The sequence below is a fragment of the Simochromis diagramma genome, unplaced genomic scaffold, assembly GCF_900408965.1.
Source record: "Simochromis diagramma unplaced genomic scaffold, fSimDia1.1 OVJJ01000753.1, whole genome shotgun sequence".
NCBI lineage: Eukaryota > Metazoa > Chordata > Actinopteri > Cichliformes > Cichlidae > Simochromis > Simochromis diagramma.
The window spans coordinates 12650431-12676645 of NW_024387523.1; the positions used below are offsets into that span (position 1 = coordinate 12650431).

The 26215-nt window shown below is 40.2% G+C and overlaps 1 protein-coding gene across 1 annotated transcript in view; it reads left to right on the forward strand.

The window, feature by feature from the left end:
* Nucleotides 1-26215, forward strand: part of gabbr2 (gamma-aminobutyric acid (GABA) B receptor, 2) — a 183723-nt gene that overhangs the window by 44744 nt on the left and 112764 nt on the right. Inside the window, exon 2 of the mRNA XM_040021390.1 lies at nt 5534-5671. Within this exon, the coding sequence (XP_039877324.1) occupies nt 5534-5671 (138 nt within the window). The remainder of the gene's footprint in view (nt 1-5533; nt 5672-26215) is intronic.

A 26215-nucleotide genomic window follows, 5' to 3' on the forward strand; every position in this document is an offset into this window, starting at 1 on the left:
AGTCCCTTGTTATATATGGTTATTTGCAATCCTTTGCTGATCTGTCTGAGATAGATTGCAGCCTGTCCAAGTTGGTATGTGACTCTTTGGAGACAGAAAAACTGGTCACCCAGAGGTTGAGGGTGTTGCATTTTCAACCTCTAGGAAACCATGAACAATGAAAAAAAAAATCAGTTCAGTCACCAGGCAACCGCTGATGAAATATGCATGATGCTATTATAATAACATGTGCATAAACTTAATTCATAAAGCCATATATCCTGAGGTGGGAGTTTGCTGTCAATGATCACCTGTGCTGTTGGCCTTGTCAGGAAAAAATGAGCAGTAGTATGAGCAGAGCAGAGCAGAATGCTTCTGACATCAGATCAGGCTCTTCCCTCTCTGTTTCTCTCTATTGTCCTCTGTCTTTATCACTCGCCCTCGCATGTATGTGAATGTGCTATACAGGGCCTCAGGTTGCTGATTTGGGTTCAGTAAATTGCCATTAGATGAGGGACAGGTGCAGCTGCCTCTGGAGCGTTAACAAGGCATTTCATCATGGTTAGCTCCAGCCTGGTGCTCTGATCAGCTCTTGTTCTATTCTCAAAAACACGCATATGCACACCTACAGACGACAAGCATAGATACACCTTGGTGGCCTCTGCAGTGTCTTCCTGCGTGTAGCGAAAGTGAGTTGGAAAATTTCACTTTCAAGCGTTTAGCTTATTATGCTTGTAGAAATGTGGCTGGCTCTTCGTAGGGAGGGCAGGTTAATTTACCTGTGGAAATTAATTAAGGAGTAATTAATTATCACTTAGGCATTTGAGTAATTGCTGAGCCTTAAAAAAAACAGTCCCCAAAAGTGATCTTTTTTTTTTTTTTTAATTATTCCTGAGTTTTTTTTCTATTGAGGTTTATTAAGTGCATTTGGAATCATATTGGAAAGTGCCTTAAAAGGATGTTATATACTTCCTTTAATGCTCTGTAACTATTGATGGATTATGGCATAAACAGGCATTGATGCATGTTCATCTTTAAAGGCGTGCTATTACCCAAGGTTCTGATTAAAATTAAATGATGCATGTAATTTATCACATGGAACAAGTAAAAATGTATTTCACCATGACACACAGAGAGGCTATTTCCTCACAGGCTAATTGACTTTAGTTTGTTACTAGCACAATAGCAGCAGGTTAATGTCATTGTACACTGAACAACAAGGATGAATATCAGTAGCTTTGTGTAAAGGTCATCGTGGAGGAGATGCAGTAGTGACAATAGTGTTGAGGAGCATTTGAAATAAACTGGTCTTTCTGTAATATACTGTCAATGGAAGGGTTGTGGTGCAATCTCATCGCACTGAAATCTTAAATATTAATCTGAGGGAGAAGATTTTTGTAAAAACAAATGCAACAACTCAGACTATTTATATATCTTTAAAAATATTTTCTAAATCCAGCAAGTGAATTCAAACACCTGTGAGGTTTTCGTGTTTGTGCTGTACGAAGGGCGCATGTTGTACAATTCTGTGATCAGACTGATATGCATCCCTTGAGTTCCCATTTCTAGGTTCTTCTGCCATTAGCCCCACACCCAACAACAAGAACACACAAACCTTCCTTGGCTGTCTCCCAAGGCAGTCAAACAGATTACTACGGACGTTAACCCCATCGATCTGCTCCGAATGGCCTCCAAATGCCAGGAATTAGATTTCAGCTGGAGGAGAGGGAAATAAAGTGCTGTAGTATTTCTTACTGCTCTCCTACTGAGTTAAGTGCTGCTATACTTTCCCATTGTAGCAGCTTTGGAGCTTATGTATGTTTTACATGAGAATTATATCTGTGACAGCTTTTACCTTATTTAGAATAAACTAGCATCAAAGATACAGACTCCATCCAAGTCCTGGTGGAAGCAAGTCTCACCACTCAGCAGCCATCTTTGAAATGCCTCTGGGCAGTTATTTGGGAATTTATTTTAAACACCCTACCTGAAAAAATGTGAAATGTCGGTGTCTGTGGAATGAAAACGGATTTAAAAAACACTTTTCCCCAGAAAAAGGGGAAATGCTGTGCTACTCATGAGCACAGTTAATTAGGCTTCTTAAGTGTAAGTAAGCCATGAGAAGTACGACACTATGCTAACAAGTGGATATGCAAAGTTGTGGACCACCACTGTTTGTCTATGCAACAAAATGAGTGACTCTTTGGGGGCAGGGGCTGGATAGCCGCCATCTTTGCTGTTACAGTGTTCTCTGATAGATTTCTATTCACGAGTCCTTGAGTGCCACGTCTCTACCAAAACCTGTTTGTAACCTATTAGAAAGCCTTGAAAAAGTCATCACTATAGAACAGAGTTGTGTACAGAGAAAATGGTTGTGTATTGGAAATGAATGCCATTATGAGATTCAAAGATTTTAAATATAATCACTTAAAAACTACTTTAGGTTTGACATTTAAATTTACTTTTTCCTTACTTAATGGACTGTAGGCAAATGTGCATTGTGTGACTTCTAAGCATCACAGAGAGCCCGTGAATGAATCTCACGCTCACGAATTACTCTATTGTGAGCTTATAATGGAGGGCAGGCTCATCACACTAGTTGAATGCTTTATTAGTGTATGGCTAATATCAGGCTTATACCTCTTCTCTCCTGTCTTTCTCACCCTCTATTCAACTGCTTACTTCACCCACCATCACTTTCACTGCCTCCGTGTGTCGTTACTCTTTGTGCCCTATTATACTCGGCTGCCTCTCCTGTTTATCCTGCTTTGTCTGTCCAACTTCTACGGTGTTGCTGGAGATGAATAAGTATTGATTAATGTCTGGGTCGTTGTGCTACCTAACGAGAGACTAAATATAGCCGTTGCTACAACGGCCCCGCCGCGGCACCTCACTCATCTAGCGCACAAAAGTGTGAATAGTCACGCCGTTGGCATGACAACACACTGGTCAAGGCTCTGTGAGCAGAGCACAGTAGATTGCGGGCATGCATGGCCTTCAGATTTAAGAGCACATGAATGAAAGGTGGAAGGCTGAATGATCAGCTGATGAAGTAATTTGCTGAAAGAGAAACAAGCCTCAATCAACCGCTCAAGTCATGTAATTGTTTAAGCCATTGATCAAGCAATAATCCAAAACACTCTTTAGTTTGAAAGATCTTTGGATATTTGTGATAGCTAGGAAAGAGGAGCAATTTAGAAATGTTCTTTGTTCGTTTGTTTCTTTCTTTCTTTCTTTCGCAGTTTTCCTTCTCCATGCTTTACGGTGGTTGCAGTTCCTCCAAAGTCAAACTGAGGCCCACTCCAAAAAAAAAGAGCAAATCCTCACAGATTTCCATATCAAACTTCTTAATTCGAAGCAGAAATAAAAATGTTGACAGCATGGCACAAAAGCAGCTGTGGTTTTACAGCTAATATCCCCCTTTGTGTCACCTTTATAAGGAGGCAAGTTTTTCTGTTATACCCTTATCAGGACACAGCTGTTTAACTGTAAGTGTAAATGATCGCTCTCCTGCTAGGTATCACCTCACCTATATGAACCTTGTACTGCCGGTGCTCTCTGGTGTGATTTTAATATAGCTACAAATACTAGCATTTAACTAACTGTGCAAAAGGACTGTGCAAAAAATCTGTTTGGGGGGGGGGGGGGGGGGGGTCATTTTAGCATGTTGCTAATATATCATGCATAATTCAACCTAGATAGTAGATATAGATTTCATTTGATTTTTATGAAGTTAAAATGATAGGATACTTTTATAAAGTGTAACAGGTGTGTAAATGCAGAAAATATACCTCATACATACCACCTTATGATCTATTATCTTAGTCTGATTAATTAATCTGCTAGGTGGTAGCTAGGCAACATGACTATGTCATAATATTTGAATTAGATAAGAACTATTAGCTCCTGCTGGTCCAAGAGGAGTTTTCGGGCAAAGAAACACACATGAACAAAGAACTTGTGTGTTTTAGTCAGATGTTACTCAAATATTTGTTGATATTCTCAAATATCTTCTCTTCTGGACTCAATGCTAAAACTGAGGATTCAGAATATGAGTTAATAATCCGGTGGGTGACAACATGGAGGCTACGTTAACACGCTCTTGTCTTAACCAATGCACTTTGATGCAGATGTATGCACATGTACTTGTACACAAGTGGACTGTGCTGTTGTTGCAAGACAGTTTTATTTGGTGCAGAAAGACTAAAGAACATTATTCTTTGCCACCTACAGTACATTGTCACTTCTCATAATAAATCAGCTTAAGCCTACTGTATTTCCAAGCCCTATTGTGCTCATGATGACAAGTTTAGTTGCCCACATTTCTTTTTATGTTGCTTGGTAACCAATTAAAAGTCACAATCCTTCAGTACCAGCCTACCTTGTTATGGCCAGATGCAGGGAAATTAATATTTTCTTTAATAGCCTGCTGTTTCATTCAGCTGTATTGCGAGGATAAGAAATACCCACTGTGTCTAATCACATCTTCTCCCTCTCATTTCACTCGAGGCATATTCGCAATTGTGTCTATTTTTGACCGCCATTATAGCATGGATTTTTCTCTACTGGGATGCATAGAGGAAAACGTATCTCTACCAGTTAACTGTCATCTACTTTAAAAACAACAAAGGCAACAAAAGAGTCTGAGTTGGTCCTAGCACATGATTAAATCCTACTGAATGCAAGAATGTTGGTCCAGCAGTTGATGGTGCGACTTACAAGGAAGTTGTTTGTGTCCTCCACTGCAGCTTGACCTGGCAAATGATTTGAGGTGTCCCAGATTAGCATGTTCCTATCAAAAATAAGGGAAAAAGAAGAAAGAAACCATGGATACAAGGGCAGAAATGATCACGTAAAGTGAAGCCATGACACCTGCAACACAACTTAATAGCCTTGTTCACATATCAAAGCATTTGTTGGTTAGAAATCTCATTCCTTCACATTCGATTTTCAGTTTTTCAATCTGCGTTGTGGAGCGCGTTTGCTCAGTGGAAAATTTCATTCAGTAGCTGGTTGATGGCTAACAAGGTCAAATGACTCTCCGGATAAGATGGACTGTGTCAGAGGAAACAAATACAGACATATACACACACCACCTGCCAGTCAGTCACTCCATCTCTGAATTGAGTAGCAATAATAGAAGATTGAGGTTTGGAGTGTTTACTGCTGATAGGAATATCATTACAACTGTGGAAATCAAAGAATCGCAGCAAAACCGGTTAGCCAGTTCATATAACAATCAATTGAAACCTACACAGTGTTTTTCCCTCTCTGCTCATTTTTCTCTCTCTCCTCCTTTCACACAATCTTTTCCTCTTGTTGCTATAGTGACGTAAAATGGCTGCATTTTGCAGCGTTGGGCTGGAGCAGGGGAACGCTCCTGCAGCCTGTGAGCTACATTGTTTTACATTTGACTTATCACTTCCTTTCCCCGTTACCATTACTGTTTTTACAACAATAACTAAATACAAAAATCCCCTTTCTACATGACTTCATCTTCTCTCTTCATCTTCTGCCTCGCTGTAGCTCACGATGCCTCTCTCTGTGTTTGCAGTGCGACAATGCCAAGGGGCTGAGGGCCTTCTTTGATGCCATTTGTTACGGGCCCAAACACCTGATGATCTTCGGCGGCGTCTGCCCCTCTGTAACATCCATCATTGCAGAGTCCTTGGAAGGATGGAATCTGGTGCAGGTAGGAGCTGTACTCCATGTCATCATGCACGAGTGTGTATGACTGTGTACAGTATGTAGTCTTAATATCATGTTATTACACGTGAACTCCTGTGTACACACTTTAAAAAAAGAAATCTGGGTATTTCCAGGAAACCTGATTATGGTGTTTAAAAGCTGCTTAGGTTCTAGAAATTCCTATTCTGTAGGTGTTTTGGTGGACAGATAGGTCTTAAGATTTCAAAGGGGTTCCAACTCATAGCTTAATCCTTCATTAACCTTGCCAGGGTGAATGTCTAATTGGCAATGCTGTAATCCTCGAAATCCCCCTCCCATTTTACAATCAGAGGCAGAGTCAAAATGGTTTGAACCAGCAGTACCATGACCAAAAATCAGTTGTGAAAAATGTGAGAACCATTTTACTTAACACTTAGACGTAAGTAGAGGAAACACGTTATAAAATGATTGTCAAATCATGAGACAGACTGATCACATTGCAGTAAAATGTTGCCTTGCACAGGTGAAAAGATATATTTTGGGGTGTTTTATGATTGGTATGAGCTAAAGTGTTTTGGCCAATAAACTTCTTAGGCAATATAATAAAAGTGATCCTGTCATACTGCTTCCTTCCAATTTCTAAATAGCATTTTGTGCCATTAACTGTTGTGAGTTAAGTGTTGTGGTTGCTCTGTGTGGACATTAAACGTCACTAATTCTTGTATCGGGAAAACGTTTGACCCCCAGAGTTATTGCTTGTGCCTACATTTGCTCTACCAAAGAGGGGAAACGCATGCTTTCAAAGAATACAATTCATTGTCTGCAAATGCTGCAAAGGTTATCAAGCACAGATAAGAAAGAAGTGGAGCTTGTGCTTGGAAGAGATAGTGTAATTCAAGAGGCTGTTACACAGTCCGTTTTTTGCTCACTGTCTTGTTCAGGTCACTCATGAGTGAAAAGAGTTGGGAATAAAAGGATGACTAATTGTTTTTGTTCTTTTTACTCTGTGTTTGCTTTCTTTTGGTGGTAATGATCCCAGTTGAGAAAGATGGTTCAGGTCATAGTTGAATGTTAAGTGTTTATCTGTTGGTTTGCATGTATGTCTAATTGCTTATGTATTCACTTGCTTTTTTTTGACAGTGATACCTTAGAGATGCAATCTTCTGCTCTGCAGAACACTGTGTTGGTACAGTTTGTTCCCCAGGGCACTTTACCAAGTAGCCCATTTTCTGCTGTCATTACAAAGAGCAACACCAACAAATTCATGTCAGCCTGATCCCAAATGCACATAGTGACTATGTCTGAATATCATATAGCACAGGTGTCTTTTTAAAAGCACAAGTCATAATTATCTGCTGTTTTGTTTTAAATTAAAGGATCTAATCTGTGTGCATCTCTCTATAGGCAAGTAGGTGTTTATATATAGAATTGTACATTCTCGTTTGTAGGTGTGGTATCAGAAGTTGAGGTTACTGTTCTCAGATGCGAGCTATCTTTGCAGGCCTAAGCTGCATCCTCATTAGAGTATGAGTCATCAACCAGCCATAGTGTGAGCTGGAAATCTGCTCAATATTTGTCCCTGGACATAGAAAACACACCACATAGGTTTTGTTTGTTTTACAGACCCTAAATGCAGAGTAAGGTGGCAGCTTTCTATTTCGTTAGCTGGAGCGTGCATTGAGGTTAGTTAGACACAGGCCTGTGTGCTCCTAATCAGTGTTTTCGGCACACGGTGTTTGTGTGTATGCATGTGTGTGAAACTGAGTGAAGGCTTACATTATTATGAGAGACATGCAACTTGTTTGGTGGTATTACTTCAAACTAAAAACAGGGTTTGAAAAAGAGGGATTGAAAGGAAGGGTCTAACAAAGGGAACCCAAAGAGGAATGGGAGAGGGGATGAGAAATGATGAAACGAGAAAGGTTTGAATCCTGCACCTCACAATTTTAATGTGCCATGTCAATGGGAGTCTGTTTTTAAAGCTGTGAATTCTGTCACCCTGCTTGCTTATTACCAAACCCTGGTACTGCTTCTACAAAACTTGAGCTGGAGAATTTTCCATCGTGATTTTATGGGCCAGGCTTAACAAGCTCATCATTTCCACATCAAAACAGGGAGCTGGCAGATACTATCTACAGTGGCGATAGCTGAGAGAACAACTACTCCTGGAAGAAGCTTAATCATACACCCATAAAAATAGCGTTCAATCAGCGTTGATGCCTAATGAAGTCAGCTTGAAACGGCTCAACAAAAATAAACTCTGACTGCACGTCCTTTCACTGCAGTCTACACGCAGACTTGGATGTACATACTTGCATTTAATGCAAAGCAGATGTAGATCAGTGTTTATAATTTTTAGCCAGAGATTCAGTAGCCAGTATTTTCTTATTGGTAATCAATAAAATGGTGTCTACAAACATAAGAGACCTCCTGTAAGAGTGTTAGGGATAAGCAGAGTTATGAAACGATGGAGGAAAGAGCAAAAAATATTCAAGAAGCCAATTTGTACAGTAACTTATCTTCTCTGCGCAATTTGACAGTTTATCCATGATAAAGCCAAAACCTCAAGCCATGATCCCTTCAAAAATAGTTTTCTGCATTCTGTGTTACAATTTAATTATCGACTTTCCCCTCAAATCCCGAGAGCTCAGTCAGCAGAAAAGCTCCACTAACTGTTCCTAGTATATCAGTCTGCAGAAATACCACAAAACGAATGAGTGCAGACCAATGCCAAGATAGTTAAAGAACATAAATGTCATTTTCTGTAATCGTTCCCCTCTCAAATCTGTTCATTTTTAAAAATACTTAACTAAAACCAGACAATGGAATAACACTATTAGTGGCTGTGGGTGCTGTGTGGTTATCACCTGGTCTCTGCTTTGCAGTTGGACAGACTTTAAATAAAAGGTAGACGTAGCCACCATAATTTCACCAATTTGTTTGAAGCCTCAAACTGACTGAGATGCAATGACTGAGAAACTTATGCACTCTCATATAAGTAGCCACTTATAATTGACAAGGTAGCCACGCCGTAAAGAACACCCTGCTTCGTGGTTATTTGACTCTAAATGAGGCCATGAAAAAAAAGCAATTGAGATTATGAACTCAATAAGAAAATGTTTACTGATGTCATAAATCCAGTGAGAAACTGGGTCATTTTTCCAATATCTAATTTTTTGCTCTCAGAGGAGTCGACCCTTGCTGCCTCTTAAAAGGCCCAGAGTGAGACTATGTCCACCTTTTATAAAAGCCTGGTGGTCAGCGGTCCTCTTTAAAATTTTAAGAGTCTTTTGCTGGAGGTAAATGAAAAAAGAAATAATCCAGCATGTATCACATCTAGATGGTGACCAGTCTGCTAGTAGCATATTGTTACGCTTTTCCTGTACAGTACTAGAGGACTGATGCGTTCAGCGGACGTTTGGATTCTGACTCATGGCTCGTGTCGGAGATGCCTGTTCGCCGACCTCCTTCCCCAAGCGGCTTTGCTAGGCTCTTTATTTACAGTCACATTTTGTAATGCGTACTGTACATGTGCTAAAATGACTGCCCAAGGAAATTAAAATGGTGGATAAGAATACTACCCGGGCCAGTGGACAGATGGCGTGGAATAGATTGAGGGAATGATGGAGGAACAGACAGGCAGGGGCAGACATAGACTTTAATAGGCTAAAATTGAAATTCAAAGAAGCGGGGCAAGACGCAGCTGCGTTTGTGAGCCGCTATCAGCCACAAATGCAGCTGATTGCTGTGTTTTTATATCTGTGAGACAATGGATGTTGAAGCCATCTTCTTGGCAACCATCTTGGTGAGTGATTAACCTTGTGTTCTCCTCACCATGAAATTATATAATGCCAGAAAGCATTTGGCAAGGTTTTTAAATAGTTGCTGGCACAGGTATCTGCAGCATGCTCTTCACGCTCTCTCTCTCCTTTTCCCCCCCATCGTTTTAAGTTCGGAGGTCTTTTTTTCTTCTTCTTCGCAGCAGTGGCGCCCATTTTCTGTAAATGGGTTCGCTGCGTGCCAGGAAGTAGCCATGGCCCATCCTGGCTCCAGTTGCTTGCCCCTGCTCACTCACCAATTAGGCCTATCAGCGGTCGCACTGTTCATTTTTCAGCCACGTCAAGTGTGTAATGAAAAATTATGCTTCCTGATCCTTTTGCCTCTCGTAATTTGGTCGAGAAGGAAAAGACAAAGGAGCCCCGTCCTTCATAACTGATAAATCTGATACATGTTTTAGCGCACAGCTTTTGGTGACATGTTTTATATGTTAATTGCAAAGCAAACTAGGTTAAACATGAACAGAAATCCTACCTCACCATTAGCTCTGTCACTGTTTTTAGATGAGCTATTCCCCAGTGTCCCTCGCCGTGATGTAAAGCGCTAAACCTGTGATTTATTTATCTTCCGGGGACACTGAATAATGAAGTCAATATTTTGGAGGAGGAAAAAGTGGATGCGCTTTCTGAAAGTATTTTGGTCAAGACCTGGACATAGAGCTAATATTTACCCGCATATGAAGCTCATTTTTCTTCGGCATCTTCCATATTGATTGGCAACGCTTCATTAAACCAGGCAATTTAGGGACATGGAAGTTGCATCCCTCCTTTATGAGTGCAGCATTGTTGTCTTTTAAGGCTGCACTATCTCTTTGGTGTCTTTTCCCCCCCCAGTTTTATTTTGTTCACTCTCCTTGAGTGCTACACTGGGTGTTTCAATAAAACATGCGATGCCTAGCACTGCAGTATTCTGCTTTACTTACGTCAAATCCTCCTGTGTACCGTATCAATATTTCATCACTTCCAGAGTTTAGGCTAAAATCACAGAGTGCACGGGCAGAGCTGGTGTGAGCATCACAACAGATCATCATATATCGCAAAATTACGCGTGTGAAGTCCAGTTTATTATTTCGCCCGTGTTCTGAGTGCGTTCTTTGTTTTAGTCAGTGGGTGAGTAAAAGTTTCATGACTTCCCCAAATGCTTTCTGCTTGCTAAGTAGTAGCGCAGTCTGATTTCTGATCATCAATATCTTCCTTGATGTTGGGCCCTCGCGAAGAGGACTATATGAGAAAAAAATACAAACTGCTTGACAGAACAAAAAAGGCGACACCCAGGGGAAGTAAGAAGCCGTGTCCCTCACTCTCTCTGAGCCAAGATTAGATTTAAGTTATTGCCTGAACTGGCCGGAGAAGCGCTTGATGTCACTGTTACCTTTGAACGGACAGAGGCTTGATTCTGTTGTGTAATGCACAGGGCTATATGTGGAGTTAACATTTGGAAAACGAGTGGGAGGATGAGTCAACAGCCTTTGTCATAAGCTGTGAACTAGAGTCCAGATTTATGGGACAGACTGCTGATGAAGTTAAACGAGGGAAATGTTGACATTTAAAGCAATGCCAATTCTAAAGCAAAACAGCCATAAACTCAACAGCTACTTTATTAGGTACACCGTGTCAGCACTATGTCGTACTCCATTTTTGCCTTAATTTGTCATGGCACAGATTCAACAAGGTGCTGGACACGTGCCTCAGAGATTTTGGTCCGTATTGACATGATAGCATCACACAGTTACTGTAGATTTGTCATTTACACATCCACGATGTGAATCTCCCATAACACTGCATTGAAAAGGTGCTCTTTTGGATTGAGATCAGTGACTGTGGAGGTCATTTGAGTGCAGTGAACTCATTGAAATGTACAAGAAACCAGTTTGAGATCATTTGAGCTTTGTGACATGGTGTGTTATCCTGCCAGAAGCAGCCATCAGAGATGGGTTTACTGTGGTCATAAAGGGATGGACTTGGTTAGCAATAATAGTTTAGTAGGCTGTGCTAAGTGATGCTCACTTTGTACCAAAGTGTGCCAAGAAAATATCCCCTATGCCGTTATACCATCAGGAGCAGCCTGAGCTGTTGATACAAGAAAGGGTGGATCTATTCTTTTATGTTGTTTACAAAATTGCGACCCTGTGATTCACATCGATACTCATTAGAGCGGGCAATATTTTTCAGTTTTATATTGTCCAGTTTTAGTGAGCCAGTATGAATTGTAGGCTCAGTTTCCTAATCCTACACGACAGAAATGGCGCCCATTGTGCTCTTGTGCTGCTATAGCCCCTCTGCTTCAAGGTTCGACATGCTGTGTGAGATGCTCTTCTGCAAACCTTGGTTGTAATGAGTGGTTATTTGTGCCACTGTTGCCCGTCTATCAGTTACAAGCAGTGTGGCGAGTCTCCGCCTGTCACCTCTGGCATCTTCACCCAGAGAATTGGCGCTCACTGGATATTTTTTCTCTTTTTTGGATTCTTCTGTGCAAATCAAAGTGATGATTGTGCAGGACAATCCCAGCAGATCAGCAGTTTCTTAAAAACTCATTCTGATGCCCAATTTGAACTTCAGCAGATCCTCTTGACCATGTCTACATGCTAAAATGCACTGAGCTGCATGTGCATTTTGGCAGCTGGTGAGTGTATGTAAAAATAGGAAGACTTCTTGTGTTTTTTCATTGAGTGACTGTGTCAGAGTTTCTGTAATTTGTCACCAGAGGCAACAACAACAAAAAAAATGGGGCTGAAGAAAAGATTAATTACATGCTTTACTGTGCATTAATCAGACATGCTTGGTCATGAATGCTGTGTGCGGTTGGAGAAAACACCAGCATGTAGCGTAAAGCAGAACTCTCTCTCTCTCTCACACACACACACACACACACACACACACACACACACGTACCTATTCTCAGTGTCGAATGCACGCGATTTGACAGGAAACACAGTCATTAGTTAATTAGGAACATTTGTTGAATACGGCGCTAACGTGTTGCAACTGTTGGTGTCACATATTGAATAAACATGCTAGTTCAGAGGCACTCAAAAAAGAACAAGAGCTTTGACAGAAGCTCTTGCTGCTTCTTTTCTTCCTGAGGAAGTGGAAACAACAAATGGAAACAGTTCTTCTTTCTTGCTCTTTATCACTGACACAACTCTTCAACACCAAGGTCTACGAGACACATTCAAAAAGAATACACAATGAGTACATGCTGAATTCCACCCTGGCATTCGAGTACTATCATTCTCCCAGTAGTTTTCTGGTGGAAGGCGTGTAAAAAGAAAATCATTGTGTCACATTCATAGCACTAATGATGGTGCGGGACCTGCCAGCCACAAGCACCAATAAACAAACTAGATACATTAATAGTTCGTGCTTGTTTTTGATGTTTCGCACAGGGACTTTAACATGCACACCCACCCACCCCTCTTTTTGTGTGCCCCCCAATCCCGGTTCTTTTCCCGTTTCTCACTTTTCTCTTTTGGGGTTTCCAGGCTTTGATATTTCTTATTTAGGTCATAGACTCCATAGCACTTTGAAAAGCTAGCTGGGTGTATACAACTTTCCCTTCTAGATGAAAATAAAGCTTTGAACAAGAAAATCCTCTGATAAATTTAATTTGTTATTAATCTTTATCTAAAATTAATTGACTGTAATAACTTGAGATCAGACGCATGTAAAAGTTGACTCTGCTTTGATTTAGCAGGACAATATGCATCTTTTTTTTTTTTTTAGCAAGATACTTCACTTTTTGAAACAGGCTACAATATAGTTACTTTTTAAAAAGGCACCACAAGAGAGAACCTGAAGGAGAAATTATTTCAGGGCACAGTGTAGAAACAAAAAGAGAACTCAGCAGAAAAAACATACATTAGGCAACACAAACACAAGTATTTTAAAGATATTTTAGAGGGTAAAATCAAGGTTTATTCCAAAATATCAGGAAAAGAATGCCAGGAATACAAATAATTTCACAGTAGGAGTAAATAAAGAAGACAAACAAGTTTGGAAAAGAAGGTTTTCTTAGTTGCAAAGTAGAGAAAATCCAGTAAACCCAATGTCATTAATCTATAACTTGCCTCTGTGGTTTATGTCACAGTTTTGGATTATGCCCAATGTTGGTGTCTGTGTACCTCTTGAGGTGAACAACTTTTTGGTCTTTTCTTGAATTTAATTAATGGTATTTAGGCCGTTTTAAAAAAATGATTTTTTTAACATTTCATGTAGTCAGAAAACCTTTACAAACCCCTTAAAAGAATGTTGTTACCCCATTCAACTCCATTTCCTTCAGTTTTTTTCCTCCACTATAAGGACAGTTTAGAATCACGGAACCCAAAAATTTGTTGTTGGAAATGAGCTTCTCTGAGGCAGGCATTAGGAAGATCCTTTGAAACTATATCAAAAACAAGGGCAGACTAGCTGAGCAATTGAACATCAAAGAGAACCCAGCTCCATTACAAGCCATTAAAACCATAACGGCTGCTTGGAAAGAGTGAAGCTTAGAGGATCGATAAAGGGCAGTTTAACTGTCTGACACAGCTCACTAATATCTGAGGCATCAACTCCCATTCAGAGAGAGACTGAAGGAGAGAGAGAGAGAGAGAGAGGGGGGAATAAAATGAATGAGAGAGAAAAAAAAATAGAAGTTAGTGGATAAGAGCGCGGAAATGGAAAGAGGGAAAGACTCTTATTACTGAGTGCTTTCCATCCTCCATTGCTCCCCTTTGTCTTCCTTCTCTCACCAATCTCTGATGTACAGTATTCTTGTACTGTGATGATATAACCTGATTTTACAGTAGAACGGCCATAAGCATAATTCTTTCCCTATACACACAGCACACATTAGCACCAACACGCTATCGAACTAGATGATGAGCATCTAGTTATGCAGACGGGAAAACTGCTTTAACTTATGATGTTTATATTTTCATTCCTGCTTTTAATTTCAAACACAGCAACATGTACAGCGAAGTATTGCACAATAAGCAGCTGTGCATGTGATGCTTGCACGAACCTATATTATGCTAACTGCACTCAAACTGTAATATCGCTCCCATATAAAATTGCACCCGTCTGAAAACTGATGAAAGTGTTTTGTTTGACAAACACCAGATCTAGGCAGAGAGGCTTAAAGATTCTCTCCACCTCCTTACTTGATTAAATTCCTTTTCCCTTTTTGTCACTTTATTCTGCCGTTCTTTCCTCCCACGCGATCCTCTTTCTCTTTATCGGGGCATCAGAATGCGGAAGCGTTAAGCCTCCTTGAGATTGATACTGAGCTCAATGCTATTTTTATTCCCTACTGGTGCAGTCATTGAATACCTTTCCTTTTCACCTGCGGCTACAAATGGAATCCAGTATGATAAGTCATGATAAATGATAATGTCTTTCTAGCTTTAGGCCACTTTAACTTATTCCCAAAAGACAAACACCTAACAAAATTGTGTAAACGCTATTTTCTGGCTATATTCGCATACAAAGTTACACAGGTCATTCATATCTTTGATTGTTTTAAAGATCGAATACCCTTTGTGTAGTTATTTCTCCAGTTTTCATCAATGCTAGTTCTTTTTCTATCTTAAATGATTCTGTATAGGTTCCATGGTGAAGACACGCTTCTCTTTAGGCTAACAACTTTTCTCGAATCCTTCTGCCAGTTGGTGTCCTCTTTGAACAGCTGTGGCACTCAGGCTTAGATTCAGGCAGACAAACAATTGCTCAGATGAATAAATAAACTAGCCCATACTTGCACAGATGCAGAAGCAGATATGTGCATGTGCAATTTGCATGTAGACTGGCTTGCACATTTCCCAATGCCATCGCTCACATCACTCTCCCTCTCCCTTCTTTTCTTTCTAGTCCTTTTCTCTCTCTCGCTCTTTTTTCCTCCCCCATCTCAGTCTTTCCTGTAACAAAAGGGGTCTTCCTTTTCAAAGGGCCTCAGAAAACCTTGGGCACAAAAAGCAGGAATTGCTATAATTGGCAAAAACGTGGTGAAGCGTTTGGCATGAGGAACTCTCATATTCCAATTATGCTGACAGAAATATGGGCTAGCACCATTTCAGAATGCAGACAAACATGGCAAGGAAACTACTCACTACTCATGAATAGTCATAACATGCTCTCTGCTGCATTACGGTGAGTTTAAGTGTCACATTTGTCAAAAGATTTTGCTTTGTTTTGTAGCCGCAGCATCACATTCACATGCAAATCGGTAGCATGATGTGCATGCTGAAAATGACAGGGCAGTTTCTTTGTGTAGCACGAAGGTAGACAATTTCAAACTGAACCCTTTAAAGTTTGCTTTATGGTTTCTACCTGATACCGTTATGTTGCTTTACGGCAGGCATTTCTTTATGATTCTGTCCTTCACAGCATGCATACGAGATTGCAAATGTAACACATCTACCAGTATATTTCCCCGCGCCCAACAGAATGTTTTGGTTTATTTGAAGCACAGTAGCTACTCAAAATACACTCTCATATCATCTGATGTCCTGCTGGAAGGTGAACCCACACATAGCGTTTTGCATTTTGGCCAAAAAGTTCCATTTTGGTCTCATCTGACCAGAGCACCTTCTTCCACATGTTTGCTGTGTCCCCCACATGGCTTGTGGCAAACTGCAAACGGGACTTCTTATGGTTTTCTGTTAACAATGACTTTCTTCTTGCCACTCTTCCATAAAAACCAACTTTGTGCAGTGCACGACTAACACTTGTCCTATGGACAGATTCCCCCACCTGAGCTGTAGATCTCTGCAGCTCGTCCAGAGTCACCATGGGCCTCTTGGCTGCATTTCTGATCAGCGCTCTCCTTGTTCGGCCTGTGAGTTTAGGTGGACGGCCTTGTCTTGGTAGGTATACAGTTGTGCCATGTTGTGCCATACTCCTTCTATTTCTGAATGATGGCTTGAACAGTGCTCCGTGGGATGTTCAAGGCTTGGGAAATCTTTTTGTAGCCTAAGCCTGCTTTAAATTTCTCAATATCTTCATCCCTGACCTGTCTGGTGTGTTCTTTGGACTTCATGGTGTTGTTGCTCCCAATATTCTCTTAGGCAACCTCTGAGGCCGTCACAGAGCAGTTGTATTTGTACTGACATTAGATTACACACAGGTGCACTCTATTAGCACTCATCAGGCAATGTCTATGGGCAACTGACAGCACTCTGAATAATTACACACACCCCACTTTGCAGTTATTTATTTGTAAAAAATGTGTGGAAGCATGTATGATTTTCGTTCCACTTCTCACGTGTACACCACTTTGTATTGGTCTTTCACGTGGAAATCCAATACAATTGATTCATGTTTGTGGCTGTAATGTGACAAAATGTGGGAAAGTTCAAGGGGGGGCGAATACTTTTGAAAGCCACTGTACATTTTTATTGCTATGCAGATGATATAAGAATGTCTTAAGAATGCAAGAATGTCTTAACACAATAAAGACCTGGATGACCTCCAATTTCATCTTTCTAAATTCAGATATAAATCTATTCCATGGGATTTTTTAAAATCTATCTTTTGTTCTGCCTTCTTCCCATCAGCCCCAACCGGTTCTGCTCGAGTTTTCTTCTCGTTAAAAGGGAGTTTCTTCTTCCCACTGTTGCCAATTACTTGTTCACAGGGGGTTGTTTGATTGTTTGGGTTTTCTCTATTGTAGAATCTTTACCTTACAATATAAAGTGCTTTGAGGCAACTCCTGTTGTGATTTGGTGCTATATAAATAACAGTGAATTGAACTGAATTAATAATGAATTCATGGAAATACACTTGGTTTAAGTGCCGCAGACCTAATTTCCTGTCAACAAAATCATTAATAAATAACAAAACTCAGCATAACAGATTTTCTGTTTAGCAAGTTGATTTCTATCCACATTGGACATCTTAGTCTGGAATTTGTTAAGAAGACGAGCTGTCTAAACAGCTGCAAGAATACTGGAAGGGTCTTCTACACACTATATAACTGCCATTGCTTTGGGGTATGTGAAGTGTGTTTTATATATAAATATCCTGAGATGCTGGCAGCACTGCACAGTGCACTGTTTAAAATTTTAATTCAAACCTTTTAGTGGTTTGCAAGCAGGAGGGCCTGGGAGACAAAGCAGGGAGAGCAGCACAGCCAGCTCATTAGTGCAGAGTGGAGTTTGTCTGTCTTTGAACATGTCTCTCTCACACTCATCGGTGTGCCTACAATAAACTTACGTATGGCTATGTGCACAAAAAAGCATCACACAGGTGCACAGATGATTCCGTGCCCAAACAAAAACACATGTACTGTGTATGTATGTGGCTTTTCTCATACATATACCTCCACATTATAACGCAAGCTGCCTTGTTATATATTTGCATATCTGATGACTGCTGAACTCCACAGGTTGGCAGAAGAAAAAAGGGAAAGTGGGGCAGAATGTTCTTAAACACTGAGCTCAAAATGTGCATATGGTTGGATCTCCTTGAACAACAACGCATATACACACACTCACAGACTCACTGTCTAGGTAGATGCATTCTCAGCTTGTACCAACCTTTAAATTTATAAATACCCCTGTGGTATTAAAAGCGAGTTTGTGTTTGATGTGGAGCTCTGAGCTTTTTTACATCCTAATGCATCAGAACTGTTTCCTGTCATGCTGTCTTCTGTTGGCTGCTGCTTTTTAGCTACTGCTATCTTTTAAAAACAAAAAATGACTTGACTTAGAACTAACTTCCATCATACAACAATAGATTTTACTTGGTAGAACTTGTTTCAGTGTTATTTAGTGTTTTGTAATGTTAACCATGCTACATATTGGGTTTCAGCAGGTTTTGTCACATCTGTTGCTTTGTCTTTTTTTTTTTTTTTAGATACATTTCATGCATTAAACATGGAGATAGATTTTTTTTTTTTTGGTTCTGTTAAGCTGAACGTCATTATTTTATTCATGCACGAATAATTATCTGCGTCTGTTTATTTATTTTTAAGATTTAGCAAAAAAAAAATATAAATGGATCTTGGTTCTGGGTACAATATAAGACTCACAAACAACTGTAAGTTTTTAATATGATTAGTTTGTTTAATATTATGCCCCCATTTAGTTTTTTTTTTTTGTTTGTCTGGGGTTTTTTTTTGTTATTGCCTACAGGAAGCTTCGTATTCAGCAAGTGGTCCAACATTAAATGTTGTCTCCTGCAGCTGAAGAGGTCATACTTCATTTTTAGTTCAAAGGTGTCCTGTGGTACTTCACAGAACATCTGTGCGAAGACTTTTGCACTGATGATAGAACTTTCAGTCTTTAGTTTTATGGAATCAAGCATGAAATGTAGCTAGAATGTGACTGCAGTAAAACTGGAGTAATTATTCATCGTCCTAAATGATGATTAGTGTCAAAGTACCCTCAGCACTTGGACTGTTAAACTGCTTCCTGTCATGGTTAAGGTATTTCACTGCTGAAACAAGATCCACTACAGCAAACACTTTTGGATTAGTGTATCATATATATATATATATATATATATATATATATATATATATATATATATAGCATGCCGAGGGTCAGATCTTGTGTACATATGGAAAGAAATCGATACAATGCACCAGTTTTCCAGTTTTCAATAATACAGAATGGATTTCTTTCATTAAATAACACACTCTGGTACTTATCCCCAAGAAACACTGTAAAAGGTTGCGAAGGAAGATGTGAGACGTGGAATTTCATTGGCCGTGTTACCTGATATTTACCACTCAATAGGTTAACGCCAAGGGGGGTCACCGCTCCCTGTGGAGTGGCGTCGTGCATTTTTAAAGAGAAAGCACACACTAACCAGCAGGATGCCAGCTTCCTCTCTCAGCGTTCGGAAGCGCTCATAAACACACCATCGCTGACCTTTACCTCCAATAAACACCATTAAATATGAAAAAGGACATAATTGAAAGTAACCACACTGTCGCTTTCTTCTTTTTCCGCATGCACACACACATATTTACACACTTAAGAAAGCCAGAGCCTTGCACACATTACCTGGCTTGCTACTTGGCTGATAATAATAATAACAGTATTAATAGTCTTGACATTTTCTGTCATCTCATTAGGGAACACTGCAAACATCACACACAGAGACGAGCCTTTGGTGGTACCTAAAAACACGAGAATACCTAACTTTACATGGTAAACTGACCACCCAGACCAAGCTGCTTTCCATCACCCGTCTTGCCTCCTCACCTCACGTTCAGTCCAGAGGGAGTTTTACAGGATGAAGAAGTGTGTGTGAGACTAATCACAAACAATCACAGCGAGAGGATTCATAGAGGCAATCAAAAGAAACACTGGCTCACTGGTGAGGGTGAAATATTTATTTTGTCCATTGATTTGTTTTCTGAACAATTCCCTCTTTCACCGATCATCCACATGTACTGACTCCTCCCTAAACTCTCCAACTTGTTTTCATTGATCTGACAGGAAGTGAGTGTGACAGAGTGAGCTTGCATGGGGTTGGAATAGAAATTTCATTTGGGCTGGGTGTTTATCCTGCAGAGGTAAACTTTGATTTCAGGCTCTGTTGTGGCATTACTTCCTTTTCCCCCACTGGCAGAAAACAGAGAGAGTAATCAGCTTAATTGGTGTAATTATGGGGTAAGCAGTGAACCCTTGAACACACGCCTCTGCTTTCCGAGACGGATATTGCAGATTATGGGGGTAAAGTTCTCTTCATCAGCATTTAGCTGGGTCTCCTTTGTCTATGAATGGGGATTATGTGGAACACATTTATAATAGAGAAAACAGATGATCCAATACAGTGACCAGTATTTTTTGTGAAAATTACTAAGGCACATTTTTCCACTGTCACAATGCCATTAAATAAATACAGTTTATTCCCAAATAAAAAGCCTTGTGTTGACTCGTATTAGAGCGTAGTTTGCATAAATACTGTTTTACCGTGTTGCCATGTGTAAACAGCAATCTTTCTAAAGACAGACGAACCAGTCTGTAAAAGAGCAGGTATAAAATGCACAACATTTACAACTCACCTGAACCATTCCAATGGTGCACCACTCATTTAATGCTATCTCATTAGAACACATTTGTAATGCTACCCTATTCTGTCTTTGGTGCATCATATTCAAGGGTATTTCACGTTACTGAATGTTGGACTGCAAGCCCACCTCACGCTTTGTCTGTGTCTCTCTCTCGCTCTTTTTTGCAACCCAGGAGATGGAATTTTAAAACTTGACAGTCCTCTTTGAGCCAGCCTTTTGGCCCCTGCAGGTCTCTGTAAATTGAAAAGTCAGAGAGAGTAAAGAAGCAGGCAAAGGTAAGATAGAGAGAGGAAGGCCATGAAAGAGAGGGAGAGAGTTTTCTATATAGCAGGACGGCCTTTGTATTCCCCTATACCAAGATCTTGGCCACTTCTTTTTCTCTTCTCTCTCTCTCGCTCTCGCTCGCTGCTCAATGAACTGACCCTCTGCTGCAGAAGCCAGATGCTATCAGATGCCCTCAATGAAGAATTCTACCTGTGTTGGAGGCAGGTCTTTGAAAATGAAATGAATCCCCGGACCGGTTCCTGTTTTTTCAGACCTCTCAAAAGCATATTTCACAGTTAAAGCTGCTTCATGGCCACCATTTGAAGAGTAATTGAAAATCCATGGCTGATTGACTCAGACCCTTGGTAATTAATTTTCCTTTAGTTGCAGGGCTCCAAGACCAGCTCTCACATCTGTTCTATGTAATGGTTCTTTTACCGCACTGGTACTATTAACATACAGCGGTTTAGGTCTGCTTTGATAAATGGATGGCTGATATCTACCAATTAACTGTTCCAAATATTACAGATTTAACATACTGAAGAGCAGACCAGTAGACTGTCTCGAGGAATTGCCTTTTGGCTGTGTATACCAAGTGGTTTATTGGTCCAGACACATATCTGTGGTCACCAGAAATTTGAGCGGCAGCACACTGTTGCCTCACACAAGAAGTCCCTGGGTTCCAATCAACTCTCAGGTAAGTCATTTTTGTAGGGGGTTTCTATATCACCCTTGTTCTCCCAGCTTCCTCCCACAGTCCAAAGACCTGCAGTTAGTGGGGTTAGGCTAACTGGTGATTCTAAGTTGACTGTCTCCCATAAGTGCATATAAACACAAGTGCAACAAGTTATTCTTGCAAATATAATAGTAGTATAATAGTTGCATTTCTTAGGGACATCATCCCTATCATCGCTATTATCTACAAATCATACCAAGCTTCACAGGGACTTGTTTTAGGCAAGAACCTATTTTACATGGTGAAGTTTTCCTTCTTTCCCTCTGTCCTTTCCTCCTCTGCTCGATGTGTGAGAATGCCTAATTTGAAATTCTGTAGGCAGAAACTCACAATGTAAAGGTCTTAACCCTGGCTCATTTCCAGTCCTTTTGTTTAGTCCTCTTAACTTGACTCTTTTCAAGTACCTAATACCTCAGTGACTTATAGCTTGGTGCTCAAGGTTCCTGCTGCTCTACTGCCCCTCCTTAGGGCAACTGAACTGTTCTTCAAATGTTTCAAAGGGTTGGCAAACATCCACCTGTTTAGAGGCAAAGCAACAAGCATAACTGAAGGACATTTAGGTGAAGACATCATTGGAGTATTTAAATGTGAGAGCCATAGCTTAGCTGCTCTGGTGATTACTAGAGAGAAAGAAATTGCACTTTAGGTACAAGATGAGATACCACAGGGTAGAAGAATATTGTTGCTTTTAAATGGGAAATTGCACCCAGACGTTTTTGGGGTAATGTCACTTTGATACAGGCATCATGAAGGCCACCAAAATCCACCTTTATGTTCTCCACAAAAACAAGATCAAAGGAAATGACATCTACGCAAAAAACCGAAGAAGGAGTTACAGCAATGATATCTGAGAGTTCAGCAAAAGGAGGAGAGGGAGAAACCTAATGGCATGTCTCACATTGATCGACCTTGGAGCCTGTGTCTTGGAGATGAGTCGCTGATATACGCAGCATGCTGAGTATGGGAATGGTCAGCATTGACATCCAAGTCACGTTTGCAATGGAGTGTTGTATGGCGCTATAATCACGGTCAGCCTATAGAAGAAAGAGACAAAGGAGGAGAGAGAAGAGGTGCGCGGCAGGCAGCTCAGCTGAAGGTCTTCTTCAAAACAATTGTGCTAGAATAAAAAAAGAAATTCTTCGGACTTGCTCCACGCAGTGGCTGACATTTGATTTTGTCGATAAAGACAACATGTAGTTATAACTATCATGTAAGGGTGTGGGCGTATTTTCACTCATTATTTGCTACTTTACAACAGGTCTGCATAGGAGGCGTAACATTAACAGCTTAGCAGCTCCTATTGAATATGTTTACACAGAAGACATCAGGCACAGTGTTGAACTTAGCTGTTCACAGACTCAGGCCAGGACTGGTACACAGGAAATTCAATTAAAATATGACTAGAGGTGCATTAAGGGGCATATCGCACATAATATACATGCTGTTTTGTGTTTTCTCTGTAGACACAGCTTTAAATATCTCACCAGCACTTATCCGCCACACTTGATACAGTACTTGTACACGGGGAATTTAAAAGCACTGCACATTTTCCTGTAAATGTTTTGCAGATTTCAGTTTTTTGTCCTTGCCAGTAATATTTTATATTCACGGCTCTGGGTACAGAAATGATGCAGTCCACCTTGAGTAGAGACTTCTGAGATTATAATAAGACTGACTAAATCATGTTTGTATTACATCTGGTGCATACGTTGCACAGCTTTTGGGAAGTAGTTTCATGCCATTCTGTATGCGAACTATTTCTGGCATCCTCATGTGAGTTTGAACTTCTATGCGTCCTTTTGTTTTTTAAAGGCAGTTTCTTTGGGGTTGATTTGGGTAAATGTTGTCAGGGTATCAAGACTAGGTCAGGCTATTGAGGCTTAGGTTAGAAAAGCCAATTATCAAAGAGATGAGAACTTTATTATGACTGATACAAATGGCTAATTGAAAAATAAACCTAGTGTGACCTGCCTTTTGACTGTGATGGTAATTTGCATCTTTAACTTCTTTCTGAGGTATTTAAGCTCTTTTTTCTTTCCTTAGTATAATATACAGCATCAAACCTGTGTCAGGGTTATGTCGTTGTGCACATAGAGCAAGACTTTCCTCCAAAATAGAGGAACAAAGTTTTTGCGAGTGGCTCAGGAACATGTCTGCTAATTAAGTGCTCTTCTCTCTTTTGTAGTAAATGTTTCTTCTCTGTCAAGCCAGATTTTCTTTAACTATATCTTGAGGGCTAAAAAGCAAAATGCCCAAAATAAGGGTCAATGTTTGAAATCTATTCGTTTAATGCTACCTGAGGAATTTGTATTACCTGCTGTTCCATTGTCTGTAGACTCAGAAAGACCTTTTACGGGTGACAGTAAGATTTGGATAATGCATCTTTGTGGCTCAAGTGGCCCTGGTGTTGCATGGTCTTATTGAGTTCAGACTCACCTCTGTCAAACCTCAAAGAACTGCGGATCCACGGAGGTGAGGAGAAAACTTGGCCATTTGCTTCTCTTAGATGTATCCATGTGTTGCAAAGGGAAAGGGCTCACCAGCCCCCAGACATGCTCCAGGGAGGTGGATGGTTCTTCCACTCCTTCAAAGCTCAGTCAAACTGAGTAGAAGTAAGATGCAGTGATGAGCTTAAGCTCATTGTGCAGCTCTCACAGAGAAATGTGTGGTGGCCCTGAAAAACACCAACAAATGGAAAAATGCTGAAAAAGGACAAAACAAATAGAAGTCAATTAAAACAGAAGAAATTGAAATGAATTCCACAAAAGCTCCTAAAACCAGAAAAATGTGAAAAACACACATTACCAGCATCTTTTTATCGTCAAACCTATAAAATCCTCTGCTTCTTCAAAACATGCCTCAGTGCAATCCTTCACATATTTTGGTTCCTGTCACTTCTCCAGCTGTTACATCGCGTTATTGTCTATTTTTTTCTACTTCCTTTATGTTTTATTCAACGTCTGGTGCTGTTTTTCTACTTTCTGGTGTTTTTTTAATTGCAGTGCATTTGACTGGATTTGAAATGCAAGCTGGGAAAACAAATTTATCTGCAAATACTTCTCAAATCTAAACCAGGTCCATGTCTTTGTAAATATATGTGTGTGTTCGATGACACGATAAAAAAACGAGTACCTTAGTGGACTGTAGGACTGTAAAGGTTCACTCTAATAACTCTATCACTTAAAACAATGAAAAGCCAAACTTTCAGATATTCTACCCAATATTAAATGCATGTATGGAAATCAATAACCCCAAGAAACATGATAAAACAGCATGGTTGATACCCACTACTGCTGCTAGTTTTGCTCCCAAGCTACATCCATTCATTGACTCCTTTCAGCTACACAGAGCCTGACCCACATCCACAACAAAAAGCCCCCAAATGGAAAACATAACCTTTTGACCTGTAATCATAATTCCACCAGTAAACAACCTTTCCCAGCATGGGTTCAAATAGTTCCAAAGGGTAAATTTAAAAATGTGTAGTACCTTTGTTTTCTCAAAGAGAATGCTTGGGGAGAAAACAAATGAAAAAATAAAAATGGAAAAAAAATAGCAGTTTTTATGGAAACACGTGTTCTGATAAGCAGAGTCGTTGCCCAAAGGAACGAACAGCTTTGGAGCTGAAGAGATAATCTGAAATTCCTTCTTCTCTCTGGTGAAACCAGCAAGTGTAGCTTCCCCTGAGGGTGAATTAGGTTTCACAGCAGAGTAATGCTTTTTGTGAATATCAAATAAAGGTACTAATATAGTCAGACAGCAGAGAGAAATGAGAAAAGGAGAAAGGAGGTGCTACTCTGGAATATCATTTAAATGCATGCATGTTGCCTGTGTTAAATGGTAGTTTCATGTGTCAGAGAGGTGTTTTCAGTATAGCTACAACAGTGAGAACAACACTGGAAGTCACTTTTATTATCCCGTTCCTTTGTGAAGCTGCTGTTGTAGAAAAAAAAATACTCCAAGTAACGAAGATAGAGCCCTAAACGTGGTCTTCATCTTTTTTTTTTTTTTTACAGGACTATGTTATGTGAAGCGTGTAGGTGGCACTCATCAGACGATTATCGGATGCCAATGAGTGATCCAGGATAGTGCAGATGTAACCAATGGAAGAGCAGGAGGCGGATGCTCTTCAGTTTGCAAACCAACGCAGGTTCTTTCTTGTGCTCTCTAGAGGGCCATCCCTGGCGATTAAAAACAGAGGCAGTGTAGGAATGTACTAAACATGAAGAGGAGACATTATGTGATTTAAATGAAATTTAGCTTAATTCTATAAGCTAAAAGTAATTGTACAAACTGGGCAATCTGCTGATGATCAGCGGTCCAACTGTCTCATTGGTGCTTGAGAGGGGTTCATTCACCATGGGTCTAAGATGTTTTTGACTACAGAAAACAAACAAATAAACAAAAAAACAAAAAGGCTTTTGAGAGCTGCAGTGTGCATTGGACATGGGCTGAGGGCGATGTGGAGGACGAGATGGAAAAAGCAAAGCAGAGGAGGTGGAGAGGAATTCAGAAGATACTTTCTGTGAGTTTCTTGATAGGCCAAGATTGGAAACAAAGCAAATACTACAGCAAAGTGAAATCCCAATAAATCAGCTAACGCAGATAGCTGCGTTTAATGACACATCAGGCTCAGTCTCAGTGGCTAATTGTGGACAGGATTTGTTAAGGTCTTTATTCTCTCACTGCATCTTAATTGTGTTAGACGCACCTTTTCTTTTTTCTTTTTCT